The sequence below is a fragment of the Oncorhynchus kisutch genome, unplaced genomic scaffold (assembly GCF_002021735.2).
Source record: "Oncorhynchus kisutch isolate 150728-3 unplaced genomic scaffold, Okis_V2 Okis01b-Okis20b_hom, whole genome shotgun sequence".
Lineage (NCBI taxonomy): Eukaryota > Metazoa > Chordata > Actinopteri > Salmoniformes > Salmonidae > Oncorhynchus > Oncorhynchus kisutch.
In genome coordinates, this window is record NW_022261978.1 from 5,120,539 (window position 1) to 5,133,493 (window position 12,955).

The 12,955-nt window shown below is 52.6% G+C and overlaps 1 protein-coding gene across 1 annotated transcript; it reads right to left on the bottom strand.

Moving 5' to 3' along the window:
• Positions 1 to 4,018: 4,018 nt before the first annotated feature.
• LOC109886563 (atherin) lies at positions 4,019 to 12,876 on the bottom strand. Its single transcript, XM_031811326.1, has 6 exons — positions 11,477 to 12,876; positions 9,313 to 9,615; positions 7,893 to 7,953; positions 6,871 to 6,976; positions 5,788 to 5,902; positions 4,019 to 4,367 (listed from the first exon to the last, which is right to left on the bottom strand). Exons 1-6 carry the CDS (start codon positions 12,740 to 12,742, stop codon positions 4,227 to 4,229), a joined length of 1,992 nt encoding a protein of 663 aa, XP_031667186.1. The 5' UTR covers positions 12,743 to 12,876; the 3' UTR covers positions 4,019 to 4,226.
• Positions 12,877 to 12,955: the final 79 nt, after the last annotated feature.

A 12,955-nucleotide genomic window follows, 5' to 3' on the forward strand; every position in this document is an offset into this window, starting at 1 on the left:
GTCAACATCGTCCCCAGCCTCTTAATATCCCCAGCCTCCAACTCCAACAGAGAGGTTGCATAATGGTTTGAATGAATGTTCGTTTTCTGTCGGACCAAAGGTTGTTCTGAATGAAGGTGCTGCTCACTGTCTTCCTGTCTGTGAGGTTACACAGGTGCTGCTCACTGACTTCCTGTCTGTGAGGTTACACAGGTGCTGCTCACTGACTTCCTGTCTGTGAGGTTACACAGGTGCTCCTCACTGTCCTCCTGTCTGTGAGGTTACACAGGTGCTGCTCACTGTCTTCCTGTCTGTGAGGTTACACAGGTGCTGCTCACTGACTTCCTGTCTGTGAGGTTACACAGGTGCTGCTCACTGACTTCCTGTCTGTGAGGTTACACAGGTGCTCCTCACTGTCCTCCTGTCTGTGAGGTTACACAGGTGCTGCTCACTGTCTTCCTGTCTGTGAGGTTACACAGGTGCTGCTCACTGTCTTCCTGTCTGAGGTTACACAGGTGCTGCTCACTGTCTTCCTGTCTGTGAGGTTACACAGGTGCTGCTCACTGTCTTCCTGTCTGTGAGGTTACGCAGGTGCTGCTCACTGTCTTCCTGTCTGTGAGTTACACAGGTGCTGCTCACTGACTTCCTGTCTGTGAGGTTACGCAGGTGCTGCTCACTGTCTTCCTGTCTGTGAGTTTACACAGGTGCTGCTCACTGACTTCCTGTCTGTGAGGTTACGCAGGTGCTGCTCACTGTCGACACTCCTGAACACTGCCCTGCATCCTAATAGGGTGCCCAAATGCACCCTATTTCCTAGTGCACTACTTTTGACCAGGGCAATATATAGTCCTACAGGCCCTGATCAAAAGCAGTGCACTGAGTCCTATAGGTCCTGGTCAGAAGCAGTGCACTGAGTCCTATAGGCCCTGGTCAGAAGCAGTGCACTGAGTCCTATAGGCCCTGGTCAGAAGCAGTGCACTGAGTCCTATAGGTCCTGGTCAGAAGCAGTGCACTGAGTCCTATAGGCCCTGGTCAGAAGCAGTGCACTGAGTCCTATAGGTCCTGGTCAGAAGCAGTGCACTGAGTCCTATAGGCCCTGGTCAGAAGCAGTGCACTGAGTCCTATAGGTCCTGGTCAGAAGCAGTGCACTGAGTCCTATAGGTCCTGGTCAGAAGCAGTGCACTGAGTCCTATAGGTCCTGGTCAGAAGCAGTGCACTGAGTCCTATAGGCCCTGGTCAGAAGCAGTGCACTGAGTCCTATAGGCCCTGGTCAGAAGCAGTGCACTGAGTCCTATAGGTCCTGGTCAGAAGCAGTGCACTGAGTCCTATAGGCCCTGGTCAGAAGCAGTGCACTGAGTCCTATAGGCCCTGGTCAGAAGCAGTGCACTGAGTCCTATAGGCCCTGGTCAGAAGCAGTGCACTGAGTCCTATAGGCCCTGGTCAGAAGCAGTGCACTGAGTCCTATAGGTCCTGGTCAGAAGCAGTGCACTGAGTCCTATAGGCCCTGGTCAGAAGCAGTGCACTGAGTCCTATAGGTCCTGGTCAGAAGCAGTGCACTGAGTCCTATAGGCCCTGGTCAGAAGCAGTGCACTGAGTCCTATAGGCCCTGGTCAGAAGCAGTGCACTGAGTCCTATAGGGCCTGGTCAGAAGCAGTGCACTGAGTCCTATAGGCCCTGGTCAGAAGCAGTGCACTGAGTCCTATAGGCCCTGGTCAGAAGCAGTGCACTGAGTCCTATAGGTCCTGGTCAGAAGCAGTGCACTGAGTCCTATAGGTCCTGGTCAGAAGCAGTGCACTGAGTCCTATAGGTCCTGGTCAGAAGCAGTGCACTGAGTCCTATAGGCCCTGGTCAGAAGCAGTGCACTGAGTCCTATAGGCCCTGGTCAGAAGCAGTGCACTGAGTCCTATAGGCCCTGGTCAGAAGCAGTGCACTGAGTCCTATAGGTCCTGGTCAGAAGCAGTGCACTGAGTCCTATAGGCCCTGGTCAGAAGCAGTGCACTGAGTCCTATAGGCCCTGGTCAGAAGCAGTGCACTGAGTCCTATAGGTCCTGGTCAGAAGCAGTGCACTGAGTCCTATAGGCCCTGGTCAGAAGCAGTGCACTGAGTCCTATAGGTCCTGGTCAGAAGCAGTGCACTGAGTCCTATAGGCCCTGGTCAGAAGCAGTGCACTGAGTCCTATAGGCCCTGGTCAGAAGCAGTGCACTGAGTCCTATAGGTCCTGGTCAGAAGCAGTGCACTGAGTCCTATAGGTCCTGGTCAGAAGCAGTGCACTGAGTCCTATAGGTCCTGGTCAGAAGCAGTGCACTGAGTCCTATAGGTCCTGGTCAGAAGCAGTGCACTGAGTCCTATAGGCCCTGGTCAGAAGCAGTGCACTGAGTCCTATAGGTCCTGGTCAGAAGCAGTGCACTGAGTCCTATAGGTCCTGGTCAGAAGCAGTGCACTGAGTCCTATAGGCCCTGGTCAGAAGCAGTGCACTGAGTCCTATAGGTCCTGGTCAGAAGCAGTGCACTGAGTCCTATAGGTCCTGGTCAGAAGCAGTGCACTGAGTCCTATAGGTCCTGGTCAGAAGCAGTGCACTGAGTCCTATAGGTCCTGGTCAGAAGCAGTGCACTGAGTCCTATAGGTCCTGGTCAGAAGCAGTGCACTGAGTCCTATAGGCCCTGGTCAGAAGCAGTGCACTGAGTCCTATAGGTCCTGGTCAGAAGCAGTGCACTGAGTCCTATAGGCCCTGGTCAGAAGCAGTGCACTGAGTCCTATAGGTCCTGGTCAGAAGCAGTGCACTGAGTCCTATAGGCCCTGGTCAGAAGCAGTGCACTGAGTCCTATAGGCCCTGGTCAGAAGCAGTGCACTGAGTCCTATAGGCCCTGGTCAGAAGCAGTGCACTGAGTCCTATAGGCCCTGGTCAGAAGCAGTGCACTGAGTCCTATAGGCCCTGGTCAGAAGCAGTGCACTATAAAGGGTGCCAGTCGGGACACTCAGAGGAGGATGAAGTTTTCCTTAAACAATCAAAAGGAACTATTAAAAGACCAGTTTATGTCGTTGTCTTTAGACACTGATCTATGATCAGTTTTGCTTGTAAAACCCCTATTGGATATGGGGAGGATACGCTGATCCTGGATCTGTGATCTGAGTGAGGAGGATCCCTTCAGCCAGGTGGACACAGTGGCCACCATATACTGAAACCATTCCATGCCTTCTAAATCCACCAGGGGGTACATGGACACACTTCAGGAGAATTGGAATGAAGCCAATGTTTCACTGACAGCCACTGATCAGGTGATTGGTTGATTGTCCAGGAGAATTGGAATGAAGCCAATGTTTCACTGACAGCCACTGATCAGGTGATTGGTTGATTGTCCAGGAGAATTGGAATGAAGCCAATGTTTCACTGACAGCCACTGATCAGGTGATTGGTTGATTGTCATGGAGAATTGGAATGAAGCCAATGTTTCACTGACAGCCACTGATCAGGTGATTGGTTGATTGTTCAGGAGTCTAAAGCAGCAGCTAATGTCCTTCAAAAAGGTTCAAAGGTCAAAGCAGAACTTTACCTCAAATAAACACATGCCAGACCAAAGCCTGTTAAACACATTCAATAGCATCACCTTCTCTTCTTCTCTTCTCTCTCTTTCCCTATTTCCTTAATTCCTCTTCTCTTCTTCTCTTCTCTCTTTTTCCCTATTTCCTTAATTCCTCTTCTCTTCTCTCTCTTTCCCTATTTCCTTAATTCTTCTTCGTCTCTGTTTGGTGGTCTGTCCTTCAAAACATCCTCAGGGAAAAATCCAAGGATTCTCTATTCCATTGTCTTCTCTCTCTCTCTCTACGTGTTCTCTCCCAAAGAGTAGAGTCCAGGAGAGGGGGATGTGAGAGGAGAGATGTGGCTTGGAGAGGGGGATGTGAGAGGAGAGATGTGGCTTGGAGAGAGGGATGTGAGAGGAGAGATGGATGAAGGAGGAGAGGAGAGATGGATGAAGGAGGAGAGGAGAGTTGAGTCCAGGAGAGGGGGATGAAGGAGGAGAGGAGAGTTGAGTCCAGGAGAGGGGGTTGTGAGAGGAGAGTTGTGGCCTGGAGAGAGGGATGTGAGAGGAGAGATGGATGAAGGAGGAGAGGAGAGTTGATGTGAGAGTTGGGGCCTAGAGAGGGTTGGTCAGTTTAGAGTTCAGGGGTCAGGGTTTGGGGATTGGAATGTTCCGTAGTTAAAGTTGAGAGAGGAGGAGGAGTGTGTGTGTCTCTCTCTCCAGGTAAAGTCAGTCGTCCTCTTCAAAGTGTGTTCTCTGCAGAACCTTCACATGGCGCTCATAGATCTTCAGGGCGGGGCCTAATCTGATTGAGAGGCCTGTCAGGACATCGTTACGCTGCATCAGGAGGAGGGACTTCCCATCTATCTCCTGATTGGGTGGAGAGAGAGAGAGAGAGAGAGAGAGAGAGAGAGAGAGAGAGATAATATATTTAGTTATAAAGTTATAATATAGTAGGTACACGGAGTAGTTACATAGTAAGTAGATCTAGATAAGACACATAGTAGTTACCCAATACAGTAACAACACAGTAAATACAACAATGTCACACTGCTAAAGGGTTGACAGGTGTGATTGCTGAATCTCTGATGCTCCCTGGTGATCTGAAGGCCTGCTGTCTGTCTCATCTGACCTGAGTCCTGAAGGCCTGTTCTGGAACCCTGCTGCCTGTCTCTTCTCACCTGAGTCCTGAAGGCTAAGGCCTGTTCTGGAACCCTGCTGTCTGTCTCATCTCACCTGAGTCCTGAAGGCTAAGGCCTGTTCTGCAAACCCTGCTGTCTGTCTCATCTCACCTGAGTCCTGAAGGCTAAGGCCTGTTCTGCAAACCCTGCTGTCTGTCTCATCTCACCTGAGTCCTGAAGGCTAAGGCCTGTTCTGGAACCCTGCTGTCTGTCTCATCTCACCTGAGTCCTGAAGGCTAAGGCCTGTTCTGGAACCCTGCTGTCTGTCTCATCTCACCTGAGTCCTGAAGGCTAAGGCCTGTTCTGCAAACCCTGCTGTCTGTCTCATCTCACCTGAGTCCTGAAGGCTAAGGCCTGTTCTGCAAACCCTGCTGTCTGTCTCATCTTACCTGAGTCCTGAAGGCTAAGGCCTGTTCTGGAACCCTGCTGTCTGTCTCATCTCACCTGAGTCCTGAAGGCTAAGGCCTGTTCTGGAACCCTGCTGTCTGTCTCATCTCACCTGAGTCCTGAAGGCTAAGGCCTGTTCTGGAACCCTGCTGTCTGTCTCATCTCACCTGAGTCCTGAAGGCTAAGGCCTGTTCTGGAACCCTGCTGTCTGTCTCATCTCACCTGAGTCCTGAAGGCTAAGGCCTGTTCTGGAACCCTGCTGTCTGTCTCATCTCACCTGAGTCCTGAAGGCTAAGGCCTGTTCTGGAACCCTGCTGTCTGTCTCATCTCACCTGAGTCCTGAAGGCTAAGGCCTGTTCTGGAACCCTGCTGTCTGTCTCATCTCACCTGAGTCCTGAAGGCTAAGGCCTGTTCTGGAACCCTGCTGTCTGTCTCATCTCACCTGAGTCCTGAAGGCTAAGGCCTGTTCTGCAAACCCTGCTGTCTGTCTCATCTCACCTGAGTCCTGAAGGCTAAGGCCTGTTCTGGAACCCTGCTGTCTGTCTCATCTCACCTGAGTCCTGAAGGCTAAGGCCTGTTCTGCAAACCCTGCTGTCTGTCTCATCTCACCTGAGTCCTGAAGGCTAAGGGTCCTGTTCTGGAACCCTGCTGTCTGTCTCATCTCACCTGAGTCCTGAAGGCTAAGGCCTGTTCTGCAAACCCTGCTGTCTGTCTCTTCTCACCTGAGTCCTGAAGGCTAAGGCCTGTTCTGCAAACCCTGCTGTCGTGAAATAACAGACCACATCAGACACTGTCCAGTTGACTGGGTTTAGACTGCCCAGCTCAGACTTCACAAACCTAGAAAAAGAGAGGGGGGGGTTTAAGTGTTTGCAACTTGTAACTGTCATTTAGTTAAAGGGGCTAGACTATACTTTCATGTTTCACACACTGCATCTCCTCCCTCCCTCATCCCATACACTCATCTGCTCCTCCCTCCCTCATCCCATACACTCATCTGCTCCTCCCTCCCTCCCTCATCCCATACACTCATCTGCTCCTCCCTCCCTCCCTCATCCCATACACTCATCTGCTCCTCCCTCCCTCCCTCATCCCATACACACATCTGCTCCTCCCTCCCTCCCTCATCCCATACACTCATCTGCTCCTCCCTCATCCCATACACTCATCTGCTCCTCCCTCCCTCCCTCATCCCATACACTCATCTGCTCCTCCCTCCCTCCTTCATCCCATACACTCATCTGCTCCTCCCTCCCTCCCTCATCCCATACACTCATCTGCTCCTCCCTCCCTCCCTCATCCCATACACTCACCTGCTCCTCCCTCCCTCCCTCATCCCATACACTCATCTGCTCCTCCCTCCCTCCCTCATCCCATACACTCATCTGCTCCTCCCTCCCTCCCTCATCCCATACACTCATCTGCTCCTCCCTCCCTCCCTCATCCCATACACTCATCTGCTCCTCCCTCCCTCCCTCATCCCATACACTCATCTGCTCCTCCCTCCCTCCTTCATCCCATACACTCATCTGCTCCTCCCTCCCTCCCTCATCCCATACACTCATCTGCTCCTCCCTCCCTCATCCCATACACTCATCTGCTCCTCCCTCCCTCCCTCATCCCATACACTCATCTGCTCCTCCCTCCCTCATCCCTCCAGCTCACTCAGACTTCCTCATTTACTCATCTCTCATTCATGTGAAATATATTGACTCTCCCTCCTCCATTCATCCCCTGTCTCTCATCTGCTCCTCCCTTCTCTCTCTCCTCCTACCTCCTTCCCACCCTCTCGCTGAGGTGATACTCACACTCCTCCGTTCATCCCTCTCTCCTCTGCCAGGCCAGAGTCTCTAGGTGAGGCGGTGGGGGTGAGGAGACAGGAGGACACACCCACCTCTGTCTTACAGGCCGAACCTGCTGGAACGGAGGAGAGGGGTTAGCACTGCACACGCACAGAGGGATTAGCACTGCACGCGCACACACACAGAGGGGTTAGCACTGCACACGCACAGAGGGGTTAGCACTGCACACACACAGAGGGGTTAGCACTGCACACGCAGAGGGGTTAACACTGCACACGCAGAGGGGTTAACACTGCACACGCACAGAGGGGTTAGCACTGCACACACACATCGGGGTTAGCACTGCACACACACAGAGGGGTTAGCACTGCACACACACAGAGGGGTTAGCACTGCACACACACAGCGGGGTTAGCACTGCACACACACAGAGGGGTTAGCACTGCACACGGACAGAGGGGTTAGCACTGCACACACACAGAGGGGTTAGCACTGCACACACACAGAGGGGTTAGCACTGCACACACACAGAGGGGTTAACACTGCACACGCACAGAGGGGTTAGCACTGCACACACACAGCGGGGTTAGCACTGCACACACACAGAGGGGTTAGCACTGCACACGGACAGAGGGGTTAGCACTGCACACACACAGAAGGGTTAGCACTGCACACACAGAGGGGTTAACACTGCACGCGCACACACACAGAGGGGTTAACACTGCACACACAGAGGGGTTAACACTGCACACACAGGGGGGTTAACACTGCACACACAGAGGGGGTAACACTGCACACACACAGAGGGGTTAGCACTGCACACACACAGAGGGGTTAGCACTGCACACACACACAGAGGGGTTAACACTGCACACACAGAGGGGTTAGCACTGCACACACACAGAGGGGTTAGCACTGCACACACACAGAGGGGTTAGCACTGCACACACACAGAGGGTTTAGCACTGCACACACACATGTGTGAACATGCACTCCCACACACTCAGGCGTTCTAAAGCAGAACTCACAGTTGTGGTTGTGGACAGAGGAAGTGTGGCTCTCTCTCTCTGACTGTACCATATTCTGATTCTGAGAGAGAGAGAGAGAAAGAGAGAGACTAACTATTTGCACATTGTTATAACACTGTATATAGACATAATGACATTTGAAATGTCTTTATTCATTTGGAACTTCTGTGAGTGTAATGTTTACTGTTCATTTTTTATTGTTTATTTCACTTTTGTTTATTATCTACTTAAACTTGCTTTGGCAACGTTAACATATGTTTCCTATCATTGAATTGAGAGAGACAGAGAGAGACAGAGAGAGAGAGAGAGAGACAGAGACAGAGACAGAGAGACAGACAGAGAGAGAGACAGAGAGAGACAGACAGAGACTGAGAGAGAGAGACCGAGAAAGACAGAAAGACAGAGAGAAAGACAGAGAGAAAGACAGAGAGAGAGACAGAGAGAGGGAAACAGACAGAGGGAAACAGACAGAGGGAAACAGACAGAGGGAAACAGACAGAGGGAGACAGACAGAGGGAGACAGACAGAGAGAGACAGACAGAGAGAGACAGACAGAGGGAGACAGACAGAGAGAGAGACAGAGAGAGGGAAACAGACAGAGGGAAACAGACAGAGGGAAACAGACAGAGGGAAACAGACAGAGGGAAACAGACAGAGGGAGACAGACAGAGGGAGACAGACAGAGGGAGACAGACAGAGAGAGACAGACAGAGAGAGACAGACAGAGAGAGACAGAGAGAGACACAGACAGAGGGAGACAGACAGAGGGAGACCGAGAGAGACAGAGAGAGACAGACAGAGGGAGACAGACAGAGGGAGACCGAGAGAGACAGAGAGAGACAGACAGAGGGAGACAGACAGAGAGAGACAGACAGAGGGAGACAGACAGAGGGAGACAGACAGAGGGAGACAGACAGAGACAGACAGAGGGAGACAGACAGAGCGAGACAGACAGAGGGAGACAGACAGAGGGAGACCGAGACAGACAGAGGGAGACAGACAGAGGGAGACAGACAGAGGGAGACAGACAGAGGGAGACAGACAGAGGGAGACAGACAGAGGGAGAGACAGAGGGAGACAGACAGAGGGAGACAGACAGAGGGAGACAGACAGAGGGAGACAGACAGAGGGAGACAGACAGAGGGAGAGACAGAGGGAGACAGACAGAGGGAGACAGACAGAGGGAGACAGACAGAGGGAGACAGACAGAGGGAGACAGACAGAGGGAGAGACAGAGGGAGAGACAGAGGGAGACAGACAGAGGGAGACAGACAGAGGGAGACAGACAGAGGGAGACAGACAGAGGGAGACAAAGAGAGTGATTTTCCCAGGAAATGACTCAATATGAAAAAGGGAAATCAAAAGCAAGAAACAGACCAACAGAGAGAAATACATAGAGATGTGAAGGGGAAGCCTGTACCTGTGTGTCTGTGTGTATCTGGTCTGGAGAGACCGTATTGGTTGTGTGTTCCGGTTGTTTGTCCTCCTGCTTCACCCCCGCCTGTCCCTCAGAACCTCCAGTGATGTCATCACCATTCCTGGGTTCCGTTTCCATGGGAACCGGGGCAGGGCAAGTCCCCCCCTTAGAACCCTCATCACCCCCTGAGGTTTGGGTGTCACTCTGCCCCCCATCCTCAGCATCCCCTGTTCCCTTCTCCTCTTCATCCTCCTCCTCCTCCTCCTCTCCACTCTCTGTCTCCATTGGCTCCTCCTCTTTCACCTCCTAGGAAGACAGAGAGAGGGGTGGGGAGGGTTCAGAGAGAGAGAGAGACAGAGGGAGACAGACAGAGAGAGAGAGACAGAGGGAGACAGACAGAGAGAGAGAGACAGAGGGAGACAGACAGAGAGAGAGAGAGACAGAGGGAGACAGACAGACAGAGGGAGACAGACAGAGAGAGAGAGACAGAGAGAGAGAGACAGAGGGAGACAGACAGAGAGAGAGAGACAGAGGGAGACAGACAGAGGGAGACAGACAGAGGGAGACAGACAGAGAGAGACAGACAGACAGAGAGAGACAGACAGACAGAGAGAGACAGAGGGAGACAGACAGAGAGAGACAGAGGGAGACAGACAGAGGGAGACAGACAGAGAGAGACAGAGGGAGACAGACAGAGAGAGAGAGACAGAGGGAGACAGAGAGAGAGAGACAGACAGAGAGAGGCAGAGGGAGACAGACAGAGAGAGGGGGGGGGGTTCAGAGAGAGAAAGAATTCAGTGTTTCAGCATAGTATGAATGAACAGATCAGAGTTAACAGAGTAAGAAAGGAATATGTGAAATGCAGTCAGACATGTCTTTATTTTCAGGAAACAGGCTACATAACTAGGTAGCCAACAGTCGCTCACTCGTTTAACGTATAGCGGCGAAATAGGCTGAATCATACTTTGGCGCGCGCATGTTTGTTCCTCTCTCTCCCTCCCTACATTACTGCGACCTCTTTTGTCCACTGGTTCATTATAGACAGGCAGCGCGGCTCGAGTTAAGCGCAGACGGCGCGTCCTTTGTAATGACCCAGGCAGCAACCGGCTGCATCGACAGCGCTAGACCCGCCACAACAGTCCCGTGTTCGGCTTAAATACACGCACTGCCCGCTCGGTTTTACAATCAATATAACATTTCATGAGAGAATCAGTGCGTCTTGCTTGGTGACTGGGTGTGCATATGGCTACAGTTACAACACCGAGACAGAGAGAGGGAGAGAGATAGAGAGAGAGCATGCGGTTGTTCCGTTAAAAAAGGTAGCCGCCTAGAAAGGGCGTAATGAGGAACGAAACATGAGAGATAGAGGCGGGGATAGAGGGAGAGAGAGAAAAGAACGGAACTAAGAAGATTATAACGGGGGGGGGGGGGGGAACAAGCTGCTGTGATGCGAATACAGCCTTGGCGCAGACAGACTTTCCGACGTGGAAAGTATGCTTTCATTTTCACAAACTATTCCACCGAATTAACCACGTAACGCCCCCGTCCGTACGTCTGTCTGCATAATTTACAGCCAGCTAGACACAGTCTACGATATAGGGACGGTAGCCTATAGCCGAACTTTCACCGCGCCAAACACAGAGGAACCACTACAGCGCATTACGGTCGCCCTCTCTCGACGTGCTCCTGTGTGTGCGGTGAATCTGGAACAAGAGAAGCGAGCGGACGAGAGAGCGCTGTTGAAAGCCCGCACCTTTTGTGCTGCCTGGATGGAGCCCTACAGGAAACAGCGAGCAGGCAGCAAGACACAGTTGCGTGTCGAGGACAAAAAAAATCAGGATGTCTGTTCTGCAAGCGCACTGGTTCACGTTACCATTGGCTACCGTTCACACAAAACACACCAGCCCAGAAACGTCATTTTAAACCCAAGATTAATTTAGGGCAAATGATAGATTTGCCTTCAGAATAGTTTTTACATGCGATTTAGCTGAGTTAGGCTGAATGGGAGAGAATCAGGGATTATATCCATGGAGAAAAGAGAAAGACGTCTGTCTGCGCTGTTTTGATATCTTGATCATTAATTCATAAGCACACAGGGTGTAGTGAGTCTGTTTAGCTCTTCCTCTCTCTGTGCAGTCTATAGGACGTGTTGGAAATATTAAGTTACCTTTTTCCCAATGTGCTTATCCTGCAGTGCGCTCTTCAGCAGTCTGTTAGCGGGGCCGGGTGGCTTCGCTGGGGTTGACGCTGCCTCCACTCCCCTCACCGGGAGAATGATATTCCCACACCGGGTCCTCCGCAGCCGACCTCTCGCCACCTCTCTCTCCAGAACCACCTTGACCCTGTTGCGGGTCAGCTTACCCTCAGATGAGAGGCCGTCTTGGCTGGTCAGGTAACCCAGGATCTCCTTCAGTCCCAGTGGCTTGTGGCCCCCGCGGGTCTCCCCTCTTAACGCGGAGGCTCGGTTCTGCTCGGCTAGTCTGCGGACGGAAGCGATCAGTCTTTCGCCCAAATCCAAGCTGGTTTCCCCGCTGCCCCCGAACCCCGGGTTCCCCTCACCTCGTCCGGCCCGGAGTTTGGGTTTGACAGGTGGGGATTCTGGCTGAAGCTGTTTCGGCCGCAGGAGCTGGCTGTTGCTGCTGGAACTTGCACTGGCGCTTCCCTGGCTCATTTTATTTTCCGTTTCAGCAGCAACACCGACGCAGCTACTGCTGCCCTCCTGCCCCGTCGTCTCCACCCCCCCTCCTCCACCCCAGACCCCCTTTGCTTTGCTCGGAGCGCCGCTCCCATCTTGGCCCGGTTTTGTTTCGTGGTTGCCGGCCAAAGCGCTGCTGCCACCCCCCTCCTGACCTCCTCCTCTTTCTCCTAATCTCTTGTCTTTTGACGCACCACTGCAGCCTCTCCCGGCAGCACAGCCCGTTTCGCCACAACCCGGGCAGTAGCCAGGGCCGTTTCCGCTATTCAGTGGAAAAAGCTTTTGTTTTTTCTCGGAGGTGATACCCGGGGTTTCGGGACGGGGGTCAGGGCACTCACTCGGCTCGGAGACAGAATCCTCCTCTCGGTCCCGGCTCTCCACCTCCTCTAGGTCGGTAAAGCTGTGCGCGCTGTCCCCGTTGTTGTTCAAACTGGAGTGTTTGGCTTGCTCTCCCTCCACCTCGCTACCGCCGCCGCTACCCGGCGTGAAGTCACTCTTCTTTCGACTCTTTCTCTGCACCTTCGCCGCATTCCTGTAGGATATGGAGCCCTTGTAGCTAACTTTGAGCACTGTTTGCTCCTGGATCAGTTTCTCCAGTTCCTCCCGGGTTCTGTCTGGATCCGAGCCGTGTCTTCTCCGGACCATACGACATATTCTCTCAAGGTCCGGTCGGGCTTTCCGTGAGCGTAGAGAGTCGATGGTCTCGAGGATCCAGTCCCGGTACTTGGATTCGGACATTGTTGTTGTTGTTTTCCCAGTGGTTGAGTTTGGGTTTGGCCGAGTGCGTCTTTTCTCTCTTGTTGTTTCTGAAGTGACGCTGTAAGTCGCTCTCCTATACCGACCCAGCGCGAGCAGAGAGCGAGCCCGGCAGAGCGGAGAATGAACAACGGAAGCCTCGATGTGCGCATGCGTTGGCCACATTGTGCGCTTAAGGTGGACTGACGAAGATGG